We start from the raw sequence: 24,210 nt of genomic DNA, 5'->3' as shown, positions 1-24,210 counted from the left end.
CTTTCCTTCATCTTCTCTTAACTCTTTTGCAAGGGTTTCCTGGCCATTTGTCATTTTTCTCTCCTTTTTCTTTGTTTTCTTCAATTTATTTTTCTGCCTCTCTCTCTGTCCAGATTTAATTCATTCTTACTATCCATTCTTTAATTTCCCTCTTTTTACTTCATCTTCCTATTGCTTTTCATCTTTTCCTCACTTTTGTTCTCCCCGTGCCCCTTCCTCTTATTCTCCAGTCTTTCACTATCCTCTCCTCCTTTCCATCCAGCATCTTCTCTCATTCTCTCCCCATCTTTCAAGTGTCTCTCCCTCTTTCTCTCTGCATCCCTCCATCCAGTGTCTACTTTCTCTCCCTATCCTTCCATCCAGCACCTTCCCTCTTTCTCTCCTACCCTTTCATCCAGTGTCATCTCTTTCTCTCCCCATCCTTCTACCCATTACCCTCTTCCAATCCTTCCATCCATTGTTTCCCTCTATCTCCCCTTCCTTCTAGACAGTTTTCTCTCTCTCTCTACCCTTTTCCATTCAGCATGTCCTCTCTCTCTCCCCATCCTTCCAGTGTCTTTCCTCTTTCTCTCCCTACCCTTCCATCCAGTGTCTTCCCTCTTTCTGCCCCCTCCTTCCAGCATTTTCCCTCTCTATCCCTCCGTTCATCCAGCATTTCTCCGTCTGACCAGCTAGGGTCTCCCCCAGTTTCTCCCCATGCTTCTTCCAGCAGGTTCTCTCTCTCTCTTCTGCTCTTTTCCATGTCCCTTCTTTCTCTCCCCATCTTTCCACTCATCTCTTTCTCTCTCTCTGTACCCCTCTTCCATCCAGCATCTTCTTTCTTTCTGCCCTCTCCCCTTTCCAGTAGTGCCCCTCTATGTCCCTATCTCCTGTCCCCTTTCCAGTAGTGCCCCTCTATGTCCCTGTCTCCTCTCCCCTTTCCAGTAGTGCCCCTCTGTGTCCATATCCAATCTCAGTTTTCCCTTCCCAGTGAAGCCGTCATCGCCATACTCTCAAAACAAAGCAAGCAAACCTATGAGCTGCTGCATCCATGTTGTCACTCTTTATTGTTGGTAGCATTCGTATTTAATCTCACTTATATTTTCAAACATGCCAATTTGTGCAGTATATGGATGTACACAGAAAAAGTGTAATAACGGAACGGAATATAGGTAGAGTAGTAATTTGTTGTAAATCGTAATCAGTGTGCATTTTGGAGGGGCTAGTAATAGAGGCACTCCAGCATGTGTTATATTCGTGCAGAGATTTTTTTTCTCCTGGTAAAGGCCACTAAAACAGAATATAAGAAAGCCAATGGACTGCATTAGGGGCTTATAGCCCATTTAGTTATGTTTAAACAAAAGAGATCTGCATAAAAAAAATATTTATTTTTATTTTCACCTACAAAACCACTTGTCCCTGAAACATGCCTAAAAACAGAATAATCCATTTGTGTATCTAAAATGTAAATTCCTACAAATGAGATGACGTGAAAATGTGATTCCATGTGCCCCAATGAAAGGCGAGTTTAATTCTACTTCCATTTAATTTCAATATATTCTATCATCTTTATAACACCAGCTTTCCAAGGCAGAGTACAACAACAGTTAAGATGAACTCATCAGGAAACAGGATATCCTCACTGAAATCTTGGCCATATGTATTGTATAGAAAAACAGTGAAGAAAAATGAGCACAAACTACAGAGTTTATAATTGCTTTTTCTACCAGCTACAATAATTTTTGAAGCTGCTTTATTTCTTTTCTCCTCCAGCTTTTAAGGCACTGCCTATCCAACAGAAACAGCTTTAGCCTTGTTACAGATGGATCAACAACAAAGAATGACAATGTGGATGCAGCAGCTCATAAGTTTGCTTGTTTTGTTTGGGGTGAAGGCAATGGTAATGATGGCTGCGCGAGGGAGTGGAAACAGACTAACCAAAATGGCTTCCTTGCTTACAGGATTTACTGGATTAGAAAGGCTCACTTCCACTCGTCTATTAAACCTCCTTGGGCAGCTCTCCCCCTGGAGTCTTGCATCTTTCTCCCTGTTTTTCTTCTGCTGCCTGCTGTCTCCAATCTGAGTCATCATTTTTACTGCCCTGAAGCGTTCTCCCTCGGCACCGGCAATTCACAGAGCCTTCTGCCAGCGTCGAGGCTTCTCCTCAGGCGCATCCCGGACTTCCGCCTACTTTAACGCAACTTTCTCTTTTCCGCAGAGGTGGGAGTGAGACGCGCCTGAAGAGAAAGCCCCGACGCTGGCAGAAGGCTGACTGTGAATTGCCGGTGCCAAGGGAGAACGCTTCAGGGCAGTAAAAATGACGACGCAGACGGGAGACAGCAGGCAGCAGAAGAAACACAGGGAGAAAGATGCAAGACTACGTGGAAGGCGGCAGAGAAAGTTACTGGCACGTGGCGCATAGGCGCCATTTTTTCAAAACTCTGTTTGGGGGAGCGACTGCACCCCCTGCGCCCCCCTAGCTATGCCACTGGGTGAGAGATCTGCCTTTAACGATCTTTAGAGATGGGAGAGGTTCCGTGGGATTACAGATGAGTTGATGTGGTCCCTCTTCACAAAAGTGGAGACAAGGAAGAAATGGGAAACTACAGGCTGGTAAGCCTCACGTTGATGGTAGGAAAAATAAGTCAAGGCTGAAGGAAAATATAGTTAACTTACTAGAAGCCAACGGGTTATAGGATTCGAGGCAACATGGCTTTACCAAAGGAAAATCCTGCCAAATGAATCTAGTTGACTTCTCTGACTGGGTGACCAAAGAACTGGATAAAGGACATGCGCCAGATGGAATCTACTTGGATTTCAGCAAAGCCTATGATATGGTCCCTCTCACAGAAGACTCATGAATAAGCTGAAAGGGCTGAACCTGGGACCCAAAGTGGTGAACAGGATTGGAAACTGGTTTGACTGACAGGTGGTAGCGGGTGGTGGTAAATGGAATCCACTCGGAGGAAAGGAAGGTGAGCAGTGGTGTGCCTCAGGGATCGGTGCTGGGGCCAATTCTTTTTTTTTTATTATTTTTATTTATTTATGAAATTTCCCAATTTCTTACAAGTATAGCACTTGTTACAGAAAAACAGCATAATATATGTTAAAGAAATAAACAAGAAGAAAAAATTGTACATGCTTTCTTAGACCTCAACTGGAGGGGGGAGTTACAATTTAGTGGAGTTATTTAAAGGTAAATTAACAGAAAAAATAAACATAATGCGGTTTAAGTGTGCAATTCGTCAATCCTCATTTATCCGATTCTACATTAAGTTGTTTTATATCCAGAAAGGATTTCAGCTGTTCTGAGTCATAAAATACATACTTTATCCCACTAAGCCTGACTAGGCATTTGCAAGGATATACTAACAGAAACGAGCCACCTAACTTAAGAACATCCTGTTTCAATGCCAAAAATAATTTTCTACATTCCTGAGTTACTTTAGTATCATCCGGGAATATCCATATTTTTGTTCCATAAAAAGGAACCTTCAAAAATTTAAAGTATAGTTTTAATATTGCATTGAGATCCTGTTCGAACACCAGGGAGACCAAAAGGGTGGCTCTTTCCGGAACTATTTCAATAGATTGTTCCAAAATTTCAGATTGTTAAAGTCTATACCATCCGCACCAACACCTTCTTTCTTTCTTTCTTTTCCACCTGGACTTATTGGAAGATAGTAAATTTTACTTATTGGAGGAATAAGTTCTTGAGGCATTTTCAAATTTTCTTGCAAATATTTTTTAAACAAGTCAATAGGTGTCTTGCCAGGGATTTTAGGAAAATTCAATACACGAAGGTTTAACCTTGGTGCTGGGGCCAATTCTGTTTAATACATTTGTGAGAGATACTGCTGAAGGGTTAGAAGGAAGTTTGCCTTTTTGCGGATGACACAAAGATAGCCAACAAAGTGAATACCCCGGAGAAACCATGAGAAAAGATCTCCAAGAATTAGAAGAATGGTCAAAGGTCTGAGTGTTAAAATTTAATGCCAAGAAGTGCAGAGTGATGAACTTGGGGTGCAGAAATACAAAAAAGATGTACCAGATAGGAGGGAAGAGATTTCTAAGCTCGGCTCAGGAGAGGGACCTTGGGATGATGGTGTCTGAGGATCTCAAGGTAAGGAAACAAAGTGACAAGGTGGTGGCCACGGCCAGAAGCATGCCAGGCTGCATAGAGAGAACCAGCTGAAGAAAGGAGGTGTTGATGCCCCTGTAAAAGTCATTGGTGAGGACCCACTTGGAGTATTGTGTTCAGTTTTGGAGGCCATATCTTACTAAGGATGTAAAAAGTCTTACAGCGTAGCAAGACATAAGAGGAGAGACTTAATGACCAGAACATGTATAACATGGAGGAAAGGAGAAACAGGGGTTGATATGATACAGATGCTCAAATATTTGAAAGGTATTAATGCACAAACAAACCTTTTTCAGAGATGGGAAGGTTGTAGAATTAGAGGACACGAATTGAGGTTGAAGGGGGGCCAACTCAGGAATAATGTCAGGAAGTATTTTTTCATTGAGAGGGTGGTAGATACTGGAGGTGGTGAGATGAAAATGGTAATGGAATTCAAAAATGTGTGGGATAAACACAAAGGAATCCTGTTTAGAAGGAATGGATCCAAAGAAACTAAGCGGAGATTAGGTGGCACCACAGGAAATTGAGAAGAAAAGCCAGTGCTGGGCAGACATCTGTGGTCTGTGCTCTGATCGTAGCTGGACAGATTCAGCTTCAGAAATTGGAAAACAAGGTCAGTACTGGGCAGACTTCCATGGTCTGTGCTCTGATCGTGGCTGAATAGACTTGGATGGGTTGGAGTAGAGCTTTTAAGGGAATTTGATTACAAGTTCTGAAGTTTTAGAATAAGGACCATGCCGAGCAGACTTCTACGTTCTATGCCCTGAAAATGGCAAGGACAAATCAAGATCAGGTATACATGTGAAGTACTATATCATACCTTATGTGATGAATTTATCTTGTTGGGCAGACTAGATGGACTGTATAGGTCTTTATTTGCCATCATCTACTATTTTACTATATGAGGGAATGTGGTGGGGGATGGGGATTGGACATTAGTGTAGGATGTGTAAAGAGTGGGGGAAGTTGGGGAGTGTACTGTCATGGGAATGTACTTTTACATGTATTTCTTTTTATTTTTTTTAATTTGAAGCTTCAAAAGTACATAATCCAGAAACAATGCACAAAAATAGAATCACCACATTAGATTATACAAGAAAAAAATTCAAAAAGGAGAAAAGAAAATTCCAACTAGCCCACGTGAAAGGATTTGGTGAACCTACTTAAAGTAAAACTCCAAGCAATTAAAATTAGGAAAAAACCCCACAAAAGATTCCTAATTAAGGGCCTCTTTTAAAAAATTGACTTGCAATTTATATACAATAAACAAAATCAAGCAAATAATCAGAATTCACAATAAGAAAAAACAATCAACATTTAGTCCACATCTAGAGGCCCTTTTACTTAGGTGCAGTAGGGCTAATGCATGAGTAGCACACATCAAATTGACACTATCGCCGGGGTAGCATGGGCACCAGGCAGTAATTTTGAAGTTGGTGCGCACTGTTTTCTGCGGTAGAAAATAATTTTCTATTTTCTATTGGGGGGGGGGGAATTCCCGGCAGTAATCAGCAGCGCGGTCACATTGGTGCGCACTGCCTGATTACTGCATGAGTACAGCGTGATCCCTTTCCACCAAGTAAGTAGGTGGTATTAAGGGCTCAGGCAGGAAATAGCCGCATGCTACTTTTCATATTAGCGCATGGCCATTTACTGCCCCATTAAAAAAGGCCTTTTCCCAGCTGCAGTAAAAAAATGGCCCAGTGTGCGCTAATTTCATGCGTCCAAACTATCACAGGCCACATTTTACCAAAGCTTAGTAAAAGGCCTAGGGAGCCAATAGGACCAACAATTAAAGAGGAAAACGAACTAAAGCAAATATATTACCCTCATTTACATAACCTAAGAACTAAACCTCCTATTTACTAAGCCATGCTAGTGGCTGTCATACGCTAATGCCGATACAGCCTATTCACTTTGAATGGGCTGTGTAGGCATTGCCACGTGGCTTAGTATACAGTGGTATAAATTATTAAACTTTAATGGCCTGAAGAACAGGTTTATCTGCTAGAGACAATTCCAGTTGATAAGGATGAAGAAAAACATATTTATTGCTCCCATAAGTAATCAGACATTTATATGGAAATTTAAGGTAAAAGGTAGCTCCCACAGTCAAGGCCTTAACTGCAGGAACTGTTTCCTCTGAAGTTGAGATATCTGGCTATGTTCAGGAACATATAAATCTGCTTGCCACAAAAGGGAACACTTTTTTTTAGTAAAATAAAGATTCATAATTTCATTTTTCTCAAGCTCAAAGGAAAACATAACCAACAATATAGCTTGCTTGGAAATTAAGTCTTGAGAAGATTCCAAAAACGTGGAAATATCCAAGCTATCAACTGACACAATCTGACCCATTTCTTCTTCATCCCTAGTTTGCCTAGAGCTTCTCACAATATAAAAAATATTCTCAACAGACAAAGTGTCTACCTGAGGACATTGCAACACATTTTAAAGATACATCTTTAGAAGCTCTAAAGGAGCCAAGTAATGAGTGACTGGAAAATTCAAAATTCTATTATTTTTAGTCCTATGATGATTTTCCATAGATTCCAGCTGAGAATGAAATAAGGAACTATCATTAACCATTGAAACTAGAGAAGACTGTAAACTAATAAGGGAGAAGTCAATTTTTTGCAAATGAGCCTTATCATTCTGTAATTTCTTATCATGTTAATCAAACTTAACTGATCCCTCCTGAGAAAATTTACATAGTGAAGAAATAGTCCCTTGAAGAGAATATTCAATCCTTGTGACAACTTGCCAAATATCTTGCAAAGAAATTGATTTATTGTAATCAATTGCTCCCTTTGGGCCAAACTCCAAGGGAAGCTGAACAGGTTCAGGGACAGGGGCTCTGTTAGAGAACATCCTAACCCAGAAAGTCCAGTTTCCTCTCCATAAGTAACCAAAAAACTAGCAGTAGCTGTACCTTCCATTGGTGTGCTCGTGCCAGACAAAGTCATAGCAGATTGTGGAGGAGGGGTACACTGTGGGGAGGAAAAAGAAGCAGTTGCTGGAGCGAGAGTACTCACAGTTCCAGTTGTTCTCAGTGCTGAAATCACCCTTATGTGCTGATCCATAGGACCATCCTGCTCCTCCAGGTTCCGAAGGGGCTCCAAAAGGGAGTGTCGTATGTACCCCTTTAGTCATGCGCCCACAAGCTTGTGTCCGTGGGGCATGTACCATGGGAAGGCCCAGTTCTGATAAGGCTTCAAACTCCCAAGTGATGTCACTGGTAGGGAGACTGCGGGAGTGCCTGCCCGATCAGCAAGCACCTCATATGTCCAGACGCCAGTCCAGGGAGGCTTCCTAAGAGCCTTTTTTTCTAAACTACACTAGTGATTACCAGTGTGGCAAATGCACTGCAGCCCATTCATTTTGAATGGGCTACGTTGTATTGCTGCATGGGAATTGCAAGTGTGGTTTAGTAAAAGAGGCCCTATAATATAGTGTCATAATCCTAATAAGTACTAATTCTAAACATCATTTCTCATGACCCTTTACAAATTGTTGTAAAAGCAGTGAATCCCAAAATATATATTCCTTATCTTGAAAAGTAAGAATACATTTATTGGGAAATGTCAGAAACAATTTAGCTCCCAGGGCAAGAACTCGAGGTTTTAAATCCAAAAAGTCCTTATGCCTAAGTTGCGTCACCCTGGCAAACATCAGGAAAAATAGAAATTTTTGCTCCACAAAAATTAACAGCTTTTTAATGAAACTACTTCTTCAAAATCAAGTTCTTATCTAACTCAGATGCCAAAGTGACCAAGAGGGTGGACCTAGTACTTATTACAACCTGAGTGTCTTCCAAAAAAAGCTGTCAAATCTATTTCAGGTGAGACAAGCTGATCCACCCCCTGATGGTCTCCTGAGACCTTACTTTTGCAGGTAAATAATACCAATTAAGAATAGAAATAGTACCAGAATTAACCAATGCTAGAACTTCTTCAAAATATTTCTTAAGAAGAATTTCAGGTGACAATAAGTAAATAGATGGGAAATTAAGGAAACACAGGTTCCTAATTCTACTTGCATTTTCCATCATCTCTAACTTCATATGAATTGCATAAGAATTTTTTTTATAAGATTTTACAACTTTATAATCAAGCACACACTTGTTTGAAAAGCAATACATTTCAACATTAGTAAAAGAAAAATAATTCCAAGAAAAACACGTGAAATTTCATGCTCAAGTCCACATTTTGGAACAAGATGTTTAGAAATGGAGTATATTTAAAGTAAATTTATCTAAGATAGAGCAAGCAAAGATAACAGGTTAGTGTTGAACAGTGTTAACCTAATCAATGGGTATGATGTTTTAAGTGCCCCTGTTCTGCCTTGAGTTAAGAAATGTTGCTAACTGAGCCGGATTGAAAAATATATACTTGTTTGACTGGTACTGTACCACATACTTACATGGGTACCGCAAGTAAAATGTGGCTCCCAGCTGAGTTACTGCTGGTTTCATTAAAAGAAATGATTTGCGACGCTTTTGTGTTTCTCTGGAGATATCAGGGAACATCTGAACTTTCTGGCCAAGAAATGTTTTATCCTTATTTTTAAAGAACATAGACATCAGCCATTGCTTGTCTGGCGCGAGCGCCACAGTCACTATTAACGTAGTGGGAATTGTATCTTCAATATCTGTAGATTCTAATAAAGCAGTTACATTCATCAATTGATCATGTTCTTTTTTTTTATCAGAATCTTCTTTAGTTGGGAGATAATAAACATAAGTAAAAGGAGGAATCAACTCCTCTTTTACCCCAAGGATCTCCATTAAGTATTTCTTCCACATTTCCCTAGGAAGTTTGGTGATTTGTTTAGGAAAATTTAACAAACGTAAGTTATTGCTTCTAACAGTATTTTCAAGGAGTTCAGTTTTTCTTCTTAGTGAAGTCAAATCCTTCATTATAACCTCCTACTGTGTTTGAAGTACTTTCATATCGGAATCATTTTTCTCCTTCATCTGTTCCAATTCCCCTACTTTTAAGTCCAAATTCTTTATTTTTTCCTCATGTTTTTTTCATTTCCTGGTTTAGTGTATTTATCTGAGGAGTAAGTGATTTTCCTAGATCTGCTATCAGAGTCCACAAAGAGTCCATAGTTACCTCAGCTGGTTTAAGCATTTGAAAAGAAAAAAGTGGAGGTGATACCTCTTTCTGTAAAGGCAAATCCGTTTTCAAGCCAGCAACATCTCGCACCGACGTCGTTGTTAGTATCGGTGTCCCAATCAAGGGAGCCTGCACTCCAAACGGTCGTTGTTCCGCCTCCCGACTCTGGTCGGTCTCACCACTCTCTGGGGATCGATTCAGAGTCATCTCCGATGGAGTGCTGTAACCCAACGGCTGAGGGGGCGGTTCCCGTGTATCTGGGCTGAGCGTAAGCTCAAGCCCAGGAGACACTGCTGTGCTTCCATCTGCACTAGCGCGTGTCTGCGGGCTAGCTCCCGATAATCCGAACGCTGTTGCTGATGGTACCACAGTCATCTGTAAAAAAGGCCGAATATCTTGAGAGGAGGATACCGCTCGCTCCGGGGCCCGGGAAGCAGACTTGCCTCATCGCTTCGGCATCTCTAAAGGTATAATGAGAGAGCTGCAGAAATACTGCCTGTTAACGTGTTTGCTCGGCGGCCATCTTGTGCTTAGACCTGCATAAGAATTTTTAATTGTTGATGGAGAGGAAGCTTGAAGAGAAGAAGCTCGCATTTCAAACACAGATAATTTATTGTCCAAAACCATAATATTAGAGTTTACATTAGCCAATTTTCAACTGTTTCCTGTTTTAAGCATCCCTTTCACATGTTGGTTTTGATCCCACAAATATCTCAAAGTGATATTTGAAGTACTTCAGTGGAACCAGTCACCTGAACAGGTGTCAGCAACTTAGTAAAAGATAAGAACCAGACCACTTGGAACCTCAATAGAGGAAGGGGTAACCAACTGTGGGTCACCCAACTTACAGGATGAAGGGGGAAGGGAAGGAGTATGATATGTTGAACTTAAAGAGGTTCATGAAGGAGAAAGTACCAGAGTAGGAGGAGACTGGGATGGAGCCAAGTGCTTTTCCATGGGACCAGAATCCGTTGGAGTATAAGTTTTAGGCTTTACCTTGTGTTTCCTCATTAGGAGAAAAACAGTCTGAAATGCTCCTCTGTGCTCCTTTGGACTCCAAGAGGCTCCCAAGGAGCCTGGTGTGCCCCTTTGATCATGCCCTTTGGCCATACCCCTGTGGCTACATGCCACAAAGACACCAGCAATTTGAAGAAATTCTAGACCCTGATGACATCAACAGGCATCCTCCTCGGTGCCAGATGTTAGCAGCATTGGCACTCTGAACAGGAGACTCACTACCTTCGGACGCCAAGTACACCAGCTCCAAGGGAGTCACAAAGGCACCAATTTGAAGAAATTCAAGCCCCCTGATGACATCAATGGGTGTCCTCCTCAGTGCCAGATGTTAGCAGTATCGCCACTCTGAACAGGAGACTCACCACCCTTAGCTAGCTGGAAACAGCAAGGGGGATAGTCACCAACCTACTGATACCAACCGGGTACAGCAGCTCTGCTATTTATTTATTTCCTTCTTAGGCCTCCTCCCACCTTTGCCTGTGCTACCTATCTTCCTAGGCTTCCTCCCACCTTAGTGTGCGTTACTTCTTGAGGTGGTAGTAATTGTGGCTGCACTGTCATCAGTCAGGACAGCTAGTAGAAGGTAAACACCTGCACACTATTTGTCTGGAAAGACCATTCTCCTCTCTGCCTTTATTCTGCCTAATTCCCACCCATAGCCGCATTAAGCAGTTAACAGGGTATTTTTATCATGCGGAATGTTTTAATGCATGATAAATTTTAGTGCAAATACATGCTAACATTTAAGCACATAAGCACCGCCATACTGGGAAAAGACCAAGGGTCCATCAAGCCCAGCATCCTGTCTCCGACAGCGGCCAATCCAGGCTTCAAGAACCCGGCAACCCCCCTCCCCCCCAAAATATATATCTATTTAATAATGTTTAATGGACTTTTCCTTCAGTAATCTGTCCAAACCCCCCTTAAACACTGTAAGGCCAGCTGTTGTCACTACATTCTCCGGTAACGAGTTCCAGAATCCAACTACACGCTGAGTAAAGAAAAACTTTCTCCTATTTGTTTTAAATCTACCATATTCTAGCTTCATCTTGTGTCCCCTGGTTCTATTATATTTCGAAAATGTAAACAAACGCTTCACATCTGTCTGCTCTACTCCGCTCATTATCTTGTAGACTTCTATCATATCACCCCTCAGCCACCTTTTCTCCAAGCTGAAGAGCCCTAATCGTCTTAGCCTTTCCTCAAAGGGAAGTCGTTCCATCTCTTTTATCATTTTCGTCGCCCTCCTCTGCACCTTCTCCAATTCTTTTATATCTTTTTTGAGATATGGCAACCATAATTGGACACAATATTCGAGGTGCGGTCGCACCATGGAGCGATACAACGGCATTATAACATCCTCATGCTTGGTTTCCATCCCTTTCCTAATAATACTCAACATTCTGTGCGCTTTCTTAGCCGCCGCAGCACACTGAGCAGAAGTTTTCAACATCTTATCAACGATGACTTCCAGATCCCTTTCTAGGTCTGTGACTCCTAACGCGGAACCTTGCATGACATAGCTATAATTCGGGTTTGTCTTACCCACATGCATCACTTTGCACTTGTCAACACTGAATTTCATCTGCCACTTGGACGCCCAATCCCCCAGTCTCGTGAGGTCCTCCTGTAATCTTTCACACTCCTCCTGCGTCTTGACGACCCTGAAAAACTTTGTGTCATCTGCGAATTTAATTACCTCACTAGTTACTCCCATTTCTAGGTCATTTATAAATATGTTAAAAAGCAGCGGTCCCAGCACAGACCCCTGAGGGACCCCACTAACTATCCTTCTCCACTGAGAATACTGACCATTGAATCCTACTCTCTGCTTCCTATCCTTCAACCAGCTCTTAATACATAGTAATACCCTACCTCCGATCCCATGACTCTCCAGTTTCCTCTGGAGTCTTTCATGAGGCACTTTGTCAAACGCCTTCTGAAAATCCAGATACACAATATCCACCGGCTCCCCATTGTCCACGTTTGTTCACCCCCTCAAAAAAATGCAGTAGATTGGTGAGGCAAGACTTCCCTTCACTAAATCAGTGCTGACTTTGTCTCATCAACCCATGTTTTTGTATGTGCTCTGTAATTTTATTCTTAATAATAGCCTCTACCATTTTGCCCGGTACCAAGGTCAGATTCACCGGTCTATAATTTCCCGGATCTCCTCTGGAACCTTTTTTAAAAATCGGCGTAACATTGGCTATCCTCCAGTCTTCTGGTACAACAAATAATAATTAGAACAAAGTGCAGTGCGCTGTAGTGAAAACGTATAGAATAATACAAAATGAACACTACAGCCTAGATCATAAATGTTGTGTTAGTGTTGGCAGAGAAAAAGCCCTCAGAAACCGCTGGCCAAAAAGGTCTGCGGTTTAGTGCAAGGTTATGTTTGAATCAGTTCATAACTCTTGCAGCGTTTCTATCATTGGGCAAAAAAACTCTGTAACCACAGGGCTATATTTAAGCCTCAAATGAAATAAGACTGACTAACAGCAATGATTTATAAATCGTCAGGCCCTACTAATGGCCCGAAACACATCAGCAAATCAGCAAAAAAAGAAAACTTAGCTTTTAAAACTGAAATCAAAGCACTCGTCTTTTTCCGTTCGACGGGGATCACCGTTTCACCTAAGAACGCGGCTTCATCAGGAACGGAGTGCTAGTATGCTGAAGTTGAGTTGAAGGCACAAACTCTTTCAAAATGGCGGTGATCCCCGTCGAACGGAAAAAGACGAGTGCTTTGATTTCAGTTTTAAAAGCTAAGTTTTCTTTTTTTGCTGATTTGCTGATGTGTTTCGGGCCATTAGTAGGGCCTGACGATTTATAAATCATTGCTGTTAGTCAGTCTTATTTCATTTGAGGCTTAAATATAGCCCTGTGGTTACAGAGTTTTTTTGCCCAATGATAGAAACGCTGCAAGAGTTATGAACTGATTCAAACATAACCTTGCACTAAACCGCAGACCTTTTTGGCCAGCGGTTTCTGAGGGCTTTTTCTCTGCCAACACTAACACAACATTTATGATCTTCTGGTACAACACCTGATTTTAGGGATAGATTGCATATTACTAACAGTAGCTCTACAAGTTCATTTTTCAGTTCTATTAATACTCTGGTATGCATACCATCTGGTCCTAGTGATTTACTACTCTTCAGTTTGCAGAACTGACCCATTACATCTTCCAAGTTTACAGAGAATTCATTTAGTTTCTCTGACTCGCCTGCTTCAAATACCCTTTCTGGCACCGGTGTCCCTCTCAAATCCTCCTCGGTGAAGACCGAAGCAAAGAATTCATTTAATTTCTCTGCAATGGCTTTGTCTTCCCTGATCGCCCCTTTAACACCACTTTCGTCCAGCACCCTAACCGATTCTTTAGCCAGCTTCCTGCTTTTAATGTATCTAAAAAAAAATGTTTACTATGTATTTTCGCGTCTAACGCTAACTTTTTTTCAAAGTCCTTTTTTGCCCTCCTTATCTCCGCTTTGCATTTGGCTTGTCATTCCTTATGTTTTATCTTATTATTTTCAGTTGGTTCTCTTCTCCATTTTCTGAAGTAACATAGTAACATAGTAGATGACGGCAGAAAAAGACCTGCACGGTCCATCTAGTCTGCCCACGATAAACTCATATGTGTATACCTTACCTTGGTTTGTACCTGTCTTTTTCAGGGCACAGACCGTATAAGTCTGTCCAGCAGTATTTCCCGCCTCCCAACCACCAGTCCCGCCTCCCATCACCGGCTCTGGCACAGACCCCGTATAAGTCTGGCCTCCCCTATCCTAGCCTCTCAACCACCAACCCCTCTTCCCCCCGCCACCCAATTTCAGCTAAGCTTCTGTGCTCTAATGGATTTTTTTAACCTTACTGTTTAACCACGCCGGCTGACATTTTTTCCTCTTTTTCTAATATGCGGAATATATTTGTCCTGTACCTCTAGGATGGTGTTTTTTGAACAGCATCCACACCTGATGCAAGTTTTTTTACCCTGTGAGCTGCTCCTTTTAGTCTTTTTTCCACCCTTTTTCTCATTTTATCGTAATCTCCTTTTCTAAAGTTAAACGCTAGTGTATTTGATTTCCTAAGTTCACTTACTTCAATGCCAATATCAAAACTGATCATATTATGATCACTGTTATCAAGTGGCCCTCACACTGTTACCCCCCCACACCGGATAATGTGCTCCACTAATGACAAAGTCTAGTATTTTTCCTTCTCTTGTCGGCTCCTGAACCAGCTATTCCATGAAGCGGTCCTTGATTTAATCAAGAAATTTTATCTCCCTAGCATGTACCAATGTTACATTAACCCAGTCTATATCTGCATAATTGAAATCACCCATTATTATTACATTGCCCATTTTATTTGCTTCCCTAATTTCCTTTGACATTGCTGCATCCGTCTGCTCGTCCTGGCCAGGCAGACGGTAGTACACTCCTATCACCATTTTTTTCTCCTTTTCACATGGAATTTCAATCCACAAAGATTCCAAAAGGGGTTTTGTATCCTGCAATATTTGCAGCCTATCTGAATCAAGGTTCTCATTAATATACAGTGCTACCCCTCCTCCAATCCTATCTACCCTATCACTACGCAGTAAAACCTGCTTTAGCTGCTTAACACAGCTCAGCAAAAGAGACTCTATGTGTATGTGAAGACACATCCCTGGTGAGAGAGATTGGCTCTCAATGAGGCCAGGTAATTTCAGCTATTAAGGGAATAGGGGAGGAACTACAATTAAACTACAATTAAAAAAAATGACATCACAAATCCAACTATTTTACCTCTATAACTCAGCCAGTCTAAACACCTGCTGGGTGATTTTCAGCTGGCATCGGGCAGTGTGCTGTCTGTCCGACGCCAGTGCTCAACATGGATATTCAATGCCAGGCTGTTTTTGGTGACTGGCATTGAATATTCGTGTTTTTTTTTTGGCTGGCTCTAACTTAACCAGCTAAGTGTCGATGAGGACCGATGCTTATGCTTCTTGGGCTTCTTCCGATGCTCTGCATCACTGTCCTTCTGTGTCAAGGCCGACATTCAACCTGTGTGTGCCCTCAGTGTCGGGTCTGATGCTGATCGGTCCCAGGACCTACTCTCAGTGCCTGATGTCGAGAGAGATGGAAACCTTCTTGATGCCAGTCAGGGCCATGCCTAGGGTCTCTGGTGCCCCCCTGCAGACTATCAGTTGGTGCCCCCCTCCCCTGTGTGGCACAAGATGCAAAGGAAATAGGAGCTGAAAGATGGAGAGCATGTTTGTGGGATTGCTGAACAAATAGAGGGTTTACAACCACTTAGCTTTTCGTGTTTTCATGTTCACGAAATTAGTAATTAAATCTTTGATATCTAACTGGGCACATATTTCATTCTCAATAGCAATCATGACAAGGCTTGCAAGCCTTTCTTGCAAAATACTTGATCGCAAATAATTTTTTATGATTTTTAACCGTGAAAATGATCGCTCACCACTTGCCACACTGACAGAAATTGTCAGCAATATTCTTAGAAACAAATTGCTATACATTGCAAAATAAGATAGCAGATGTAAATTCTCAAAGTGGACATATTCCAAACACTAAAATGAAAATAAAATGATTTTTTTTCTACCTTTGTTGTCTGGTGACTTGATCATGCTGGCCCAGTACCTGATTCTGCTGCTATCTGTCCTCTTAACTCCGTTTCCAGGGCTTCCTTTCCATTTATTTCTTTACTTTCCTCCTTTCTTCTTCATTTCTTGCCTTACATCCATAAGTAAAAGCTGGGTCCTCTGCAGACTGTCCAGCGGATCCAGCTTCTGCCTATTTTCTCCATCCATGTGCAGGTTTTCTCCCTTTTCCCTCATCTCATCTCCTTCCTCTCTCTTCCCTCCCCTCCATCCATGCCCATTATTTCTTCTCTCTCCCTTCTCCTCCATCCATGCCCACCTTTGTCCCTCTCTGCCCTTCCCTCCTCCATCCATATACAGCAATTCTCCTCTCTCCCCTCTTCTCCATTTCCAGCAATTTCTCCTCTCTCCCTGGGCCCTGCCCTCCCATCCATGTCCATCCATGTCCCTCTCTGCCCTTCCCTCCTCCATCCATATCCAGCAATTCTCCTCTCTCCCCTCTTCTCCATTTCCAGCAATTTCTCCTCTCTCCCTGGGCCCTGCCCTCCCATCCATGTCCATCCATGTCCCTCTCTGCCCTTCCCTCCTCCATCCATATCCAGCAATTCTCCTTTCTCCCCTGCCCTCCCATGTCCACCTGCCCGCCCTCTGAGTCTGGTTTCTTGTATTTAATTTAAATTTACCTCCATCGTGGCAGCAGCTGCGCAGCGTCAGTGAAAGCGCTGCTGACGTCTCCAGCCTTCCCTTCCCGCTCGTTCATTCCCTCAATGTCCCGCCTTCTTCTGACGTCATTTCCTTGCGAGGGCGGGACACTGAGGGAACGAATGAGCGCGAAGGGAAGGCTGGAGACGTCGGCAGTGCTTTCACTGACACTGCTCAGCTGCTACGACGTCGGAGGTAAATTTAAATAAAAGGGCTGCTGTCTGGGTCCAGGAGCTGCGGTAAGCGGCGAGGGTAAGCATGGCGCGGCGGCACCCTCCAGAGGTCAGTGCCCCCCTGTGGTGCTTACCCCGCTTACTGTGTTGGCACGGCCCTGATGCCAGTGCACTCCCAGTGGATGTTGAAGTCTTGGCAGCCATCAAGGTTGATGCTTTTATTGCCAATGTCAATGCACCAGTCTTAGAGGAGCCAAAAAGTCTCTCATGTTGGACCTGCTATGCCCTCTATGTTCTCATTTGCATTTTCAAACAGAGAGAACATGGTTAGGTCCAAGGCACTCGATGCACCAAGAGTATGGGTTCAACACAGAAATCACCCGATTACATTAGGCGCAACTTTGAAGCCATTGGAAGTCTTCTGAGACATCGAGAAAAGAATTACAGCCAAATTAAAGTCCTTAATTGTGAACAGTAAAAAGGGGAAGCATTCAAATCAAGGTTGGTGCTCCGGCCTAAATAGACCTAGCAACTTGCGAAAAAGAAAGAAAACCTAATGAGATGAAAGAAGGAGTGGAGGAGTGGCCTAGTGGTTAGGGTGGTGGACTTTGGTCCTGGGGAACTGAGGAACTGAGTTCGACTCCCACTTCAGGCACAGACAGCTCCTTGTGACTCTGGGCAAGTCACTTAACCCTCCATTGCCCCATGTAAGCCGCATTGAGCCTGCATGAGTGGGAAAGCGCGGGGTACAAATGTAACAAAAAAAACCTACAAAAATTAAAGGGAAGCAAAATAAAATAAAGAAAAAAATGAAAAATACAAAAAAAAAAAAGAAAAAAGGATAAAAATACCTGCAGGGGAAAGCACTGTGAATGAGAGAGAAAATATGCACTGAGAGGAGAACACAATGACTCGTTCTCCCAGCTCGGCACAAAAACAAAGACTGAGGAACCTGTGCTCACGCCTCAGTTGAGAAGGCACCAGCGCATGTGCAGTAGGACACTGCTAGAAAATTCTAAGTTAATCTTGCTAGTCAGTATTTGCACCAGGCTCTGAGAATACAATGGCCTGCTTGTTCTCAGAGAAAACAACAATTCTATAATATTGTGCCTGCATTTGCATACCTCTTTAACACGTAAATATACAGAATCCTAGCATTTTCTCCTGTAAGTCTACATTTGCATAAGGATATGGTAGCAGGGTGCCTATGTGTTATTCTGTGAGGGTGTGCATACGTCTTGGGGAAGGGAGTAGGGGAGGACCAATTAAATTCCAACGAACTACAGAGGTGAATAAACATACATAAAGTGGTATTTATTAACCGACCAAAAAACAATAATAATAAAAAATTTTCTAAAATCAATAAAATATAAAAACAGATAGCCTGATTCAATTACATACAGAAAAAGGTCTGCAACACACATAAAAATGTTACCAGACTCGACACAGATCTATGTTTCTGCTTCAGGAGTCATAAGATCTAGCCAAGACTGTGTCTGACTTGTGTACTGGCAAATATTATCAATGAATCAGCATATGTTGAGCAAAAGGCAGAACAAGCTGCAATCAATTCAAGGATTAGCAAAAATTCCAGTTGTATGCTTCTAATGCATAAGTGGGCATAAGCGGCATAGTGCATAAATGCAAGGGATGCATACACATAGGCATCCATTCCCCTTTTGTGAAACTCATGGAGCGCTTGGTGAATAAACAACTTAGTGAGCACCTGGACAAGTTTAATATTCTGCATACCTCGCAGTCGGGATTTTGACCGCTCTACAGTACTGAGACCGTACTTGTCACTCTCCTATCCAACTTCAAGAGGGAAATAGCTGTAGGGAACAGCATTTTGCTCTTGCAGTTCGACATGCACCATGGCATCCTGCTGCAGTGGTGTGCTGGAGCCGGTTCGCACCGGCTCGCAAGAGCCGGTTGTTAAACTTTCTACCGACTTGCGAGCCGGTTGTTAAAAATCGCGAGCCGGCTCTGGCTCTCCTCCTTCCCTCCTCCCTCCCTCCGGATCTGGTCCCTCACTGACTCCTTGTCCTTCTAATTCTTCGGGGCAGGCAGTCTTGCCTGCCCGCTGCCAGCTGACTCTCCCCCACTGCCGATTCGCGCTTTAAAAATGGCCACCGAGACTTCCAGAGGCGGCCTCACAAGACTTCTGCTGAAGTCTCGGCGGCTATTTTGAAGCGCGAACCGGCAGCGGGGGAGAGTCAGCACTGGCAGCGGGCAGGCATGACTGCCTGTCCCGAAGAATTAGAAGGACAAGGAGTTGGTGAGGGACCGGATCCGGAGGGAGGGAGGGAGGAGAATTCGCTGAACAACTCGGGAGGGGGTGGCAGAAGGGAGTCGCTGGGCATGGGTGGATGGAGGGGAGAGAAGGGTCGCTGGGTATGGGTGCATGCAGGGCAGGGGAGAGGAGGGTCACTGCTGGACATGGGTGGATGGAGGGCAGGGGAAAGGAGGGTCGCTGGGTATGGGTGCATGCAGGACAGGGGAGAGGAGGGTCACTGCTGGACATGGGTGGATAGAGGGCAGGGGAAAGGAGGGTCACTGGGTATGGGTGCATGCAGGGCAGGGGAGAGGAGGGTCACTGCTGGACAAGGGTGGATGGAGGGCAGGGGAGAGGAGGGTCACTGCTGGACATGGGTGGATGGAGGGCAGGGGAGAGGAGGGTCACTGGGTATGAGTGCATGCAGGGCAGGGGAGAGGAGGGTCACTGCTGGACATGGGTGGATGGAGGGCAGGAGAGAGGAGAGTCACTGCTGGACATGGGTTGATGGAGGGCAGGGGAGAGGAGGGCCACTGCTAGACATAGGTGGATGGAGGACAGGGGAAAGGAGGGTCGCTGGGTATGGGTGCATGCAGGGCAGGGGAGAGGAGGGTCGCTGGGTATGGGTGCATGCAGGGCAGGGGGAGTGAAGGGTCACTGGACATGGGTGGATGGAGGGCAGGGGAGAGAGAAGAAATGCTGGACATGGATGGAGGGGAGGGAAGAGTGAGGAAGGAGATGAGATGAGGAAAAAGGAAGAGAGGAGAAAAACTGCACATGGATGAAGAAAATAGGCAGAAGCTGAGGACCAGAAATGAAGACGAAAGGAGGAAAAGAAAGAAATAAATGGAAAGGAAGCCCTGGAAACAGAGTTAAGAGGACAGAGAGCAGCAGAATCGGATACTGGGCCAGCATGATCAGAAAAACAGTCACCAGACAACAAAGGTAGAAAAAAATCATTTTATTTTCATTATAGTGTTTGGAATATGTTCACTTTGAGAATCAGGTGCTCAACATTAAAAGTTTATATTTATTTACTTATTTATGGCATTTTATCATACATTAAACATGAATTAGATTGGAACCTGGGATCATTTTTTTTTCCTGGAGGAATGCACCCCCCCAGGCTCTCTCCCCGGCTATAGCCAGCTCTGCAATTTAGGGGGGGCGTAGAGGGGGACGGGGGGGGGGGGGGGGGGGGGCGCAGAGGGGGACGGGGGGGGGGGCGCAGAGGGGGACCGGGGAGACAGCCTGTTGTTAAACCATTTACCAGCACACCACTGTCCTGCTGTGGCTCCTAGATTACTTTGGTGTCAGTGGAAACGTACTAGCCTGACTGAGAGATTTTCTTACATCTAGATCTAACCAAGTACACGCCAACTCTAACTTATCTCATTGGAAAGCAGACTGTGGAGTGCCACAGGGCTCCCCACTATCACCTACCCTCTTCAACGTGATGTTGATTCCTCTGGCAGCGGCCCTCTTCAAACTGGGACTTAACCCATTTATCTATGCTGATGATATCACTATCTTTATCCCTTTTGAGAAAGACCTAAGTGAAATAACCTGTAGGATTCGGCAAGGCTTTAACACCATGCTCGACTGGGCCAACTCATTTCGATTCAAATTCAACACCGAGAAAACACATTGTTTGATTCTCTCCTCTCCCTATAACAAACTCAGGCCTCCTACATTAATTACTCCTGAGCTCATCCTGACAATCTCGGAGTCCCTAAAAATCTTGGGAGTCTTGGTTAACAGATCTTTGACACTGGAGCAGCATGTGAACTCCAAGCAAATGTTCTTCTCTCTTTGGAGGCTTAAGCGTATCCAGCCTTACTTCCCTAGAGAAGTATTCCGCAACCTAGTCCAGTCTCTAGTTATAAGCCGCCTTGACTACTGCAACAGTATCTATGGGGGATGCACAATCATGCTCCTAAAAAAATTGCAAACTGCTCAGAATACAGCAGCTCGGCTCATCTTCGGTAAATCGAGATTTGAAAGTTCGAGACCGCTGCGTGAGAGGTTGCACTGGCTTCCTGTGAAGGACCGCATCACTTTCAAGATCTGTGCATTGGTGCACAAAATCCTCTATGGAGAAGCCCCTGCTTATATGGACACTCTTATTAACCTGCCGCCCAGGAACTCCCGAAGGTCAGCTCACTCGTACCTCAATCTCCACTACCCAGCTTTTAGTGGCCTCAAATATAAGACCGCCTATGCTTCCTCTTTCTCTTATCTCAGCACTCAATTGTGGAACGGGCTGCCTCAAGAGGTCAAATTCACTCCAGATCACCCGACCTTCAAGAAGCGACTCAAGACCTTCCTTTTTGGTAGAGCATAAGCTGTGAGCCCATCTGGCGCCACATCCTTTTGATCCACGACTATCTCAGCGATAACTTATCACCTCTCCTCTCTCTCTTTCTCTCCTCAGTTATTTCTCTTTCCCTCTTGCGACCTTGTATACTGTATTTTGTACTACTGTTTGCTTAATAGACTATTGTACGCCACATTGAGCCTGCCCGTAGGCGGGAATATTGTGGGATATAAATGCCATAAATAAATAAATAAATAAATACCTTACAGAATACTTTAAGTTACATGCATCCCTGCCACATTTAGGCTACCACACTTAAGACAGCTTTATGACTGATGTAACTGCAGGTGCATAATTGGAAAGCAACTGATACCAGATTATGCTAGTATGCTATAATGGAATCTGGGGCCCAGATGCTGTTATAAAATAGGCTCTTATGACATGTTCTCGGGGCACCTAAATGAAGGTGCCTAACTATAGAATTGCCCCTTATTTACTTATTTGTAAAAAAGAAAACACTTAGAAATTAAGAGATTGAGGCCCCTCTATAGATGTTGAACCAGTTTAGCTATCTGTTAAATATTACCCTGGAAACACATAGTATGAGAACAGTATACTGTCCTCAGGAACAGCTCCTCCTATTGTGGGTAAAATTATGTATATATGTAATGTTACTGTGTGTATCATATTACCTATATATAGGAGGAACAATTTTTTAAAAGATTGTGAACCCTCCAGAGACAACCCTCCCCCCTCAAAAAAACCCTACTGTACCTGAATGTACAACACTTTGATAGTTTTCAAGCTTGCAGATGGTATATAAAAAAATTAAATACATAAGGCAATTTCTGAAAGACAAACCTCTTTAACCAAGGGAATGGCTCTGAAAATTGTTTTCCCTATGTCCAAGGAAACATTGGAATACGAACAAAAACAACAAGACTGGCTTACAGTAATCTTTATGACTTCAGCTTACTTTGAGATCTGAATTACTTTACAGTGGGTCTTACCTGAGGAATTTCTCATGGACAGTTTCTCTAGAAACACTACTGTGATCCAGACCAGACACAGGTGTTACAGCTCTAGGAGGTGTGAAAGGATTTTCCTGACTTGACAGGCTCTTCTTGACTGAGGCTGAGCGACGTTTGTCTTTCTGGCGCTCAGTTCCTGAGTCTTGCTTGTCCTTCTTAAGTCGACTCTTAGTTGGAGTAGCTGGCTCCTCCTGAAACACAGAAAGACTGGAGGAAGAAATAACTGTCACCTACAAGAGAACCAATCATATTGGTTTTAGTGCTGCAGGTACACAGCATGAACATGATAACTCACTCCATAAACTAAGAATGGGAAATAATAATATTTTCCTCTTACAGTTGCTTAGAGACCTGTCACGAAATGCCTAGCCACCCACCTGGGGATACCCCACAGCCACTTAGAGGGTCTATCCCCAGCATAGCTCAGGTCCGCCTGCACCTGCTGCTCATGCTCTACACTAGCACCCTCCTCCCACTGACTGGGTCACAACCGCCTCTGGGTGAGTCTCCCGCTCTGAAATCATTCCCAGTGATTTCTAGGTTACTGGAGACACACTCCCAGTGGTCCCACAGTTCACAGAAAGCATTCACAAACCCAATACACAAACCACCAGGGTTCTTTATCAGTCCAGGCAGGCAGAACAAACAAACAATTGTGTTTATTCTCAGAACTTGGAACACGGGACAAAAATGTGCAAATACTACTACTACTACAAAAATAGGCAAACGATAACAGGCAACTGAAATATGGATCAATTATAACACTAACTAAACAATTGCATATTGGCTAAACAGTACCTGGGAAAATCAGGACATATAATTCACCAAGCCTCAACAAAACTATCTGTGTCTCTTTCTTCCTGGCTAAGACTGAAGCAACAGCCAGCATCTGCTGGGTAATTTTCAAACCTCCAGGCCAATCAGAGCCCAGAACAGTCAAGTTTCAAATAGAAACTGGCTACATCACTACAAACACTTCCTATTATCTGTGTTCCAAATAAAGAAAGACAAGTCAGTTCTCTGTAACAGCTTTAAGCATAAACATGCACCATCTGCTGGCTAAACAGGAGAAATACACTTCAGAACATAATGCAGAAAAATATCCAATACATTTTACATGTTTAATACACACAGTTTCTTTACAAGACCCCTAAGGTTCTATGCTGTTTAGACGGTAGTGATTCTAATAAATTACTGTATTGTGACTTTCTGGCCACCCAGATTTTCCAGAAGTTGGGTGGGTTCTTCTTGTCAGTGAGGTAATAGTAGGAGGAGACCTTACTTGGAGGAATTCCTGACTGGTATTTGCTTCATCGTTTCTATTTTTGGCTGTGAGAAGCTGGAATGAACTGCCTATGTCTTTGAGGCATACAGTTCCAAAAATCTTTTAAAGCTTTTTTATTTTGGAAATTTGTGTTAATTAAGTAAGAATTTGTTTTGATTTTTGTAATTAATTGAAGTTTTGATTCCTGAGAATGCTCAGTTATTCTTTATTGTAAACCACCCTGAACTCTGTGGTATTGGCGGTTGATAAACGTGATTTGTAATGTAATATAATGTAATACTGGGCAAGAGAAGTTTCATATCTTTCATACTGAAGGGGTAGGAGTCTTTGGCTAGTCCAGGTACTGAGATAGTATAAGTTTGATGAAAGGGGATTGCTTAGGCCACTGTACATTACAGAACTGTACTGATTAGGAATATAAAGGAAAAGAGGAGACTTAAAAGGTTCCATATAGCCTTGGAAGTGAAAAAAAGTAGTCAGTGTGTAGCCCTGGCTAAGTTACAGACCACCTATATGGCCAGAGCATGACAGCTAGCTGGATATACAATACTTATTTATT

At 43.2% G+C, this 24,210-nt stretch overlaps 1 protein-coding gene across 1 annotated transcript in view; it reads right to left on the bottom strand.

The window, feature by feature from the left end:
• Positions 1–24,210, bottom strand: part of HYDIN (HYDIN axonemal central pair apparatus protein) — a 2,443,906-nt gene that overhangs the window by 749,384 nt on the left and 1,670,312 nt on the right. The window contains exon 71 of the mRNA XM_030205004.1: positions 22,346–22,557. Coding sequence (XP_030060864.1) covers positions 22,346–22,557 — 212 coding nt within the window. The remainder of the gene's footprint in view (positions 1–22,345; positions 22,558–24,210) is intronic.

The sequence above is a fragment of the Microcaecilia unicolor genome, chromosome 5, assembly GCF_901765095.1.
Source record: "Microcaecilia unicolor chromosome 5, aMicUni1.1, whole genome shotgun sequence".
Taxonomy (NCBI): domain Eukaryota; kingdom Metazoa; phylum Chordata; class Amphibia; order Gymnophiona; family Siphonopidae; genus Microcaecilia; species Microcaecilia unicolor.
The sequence above is the reverse complement of the archived record's forward strand: the minus strand, read 5'-3'. Positions and strand labels throughout refer to the sequence as shown.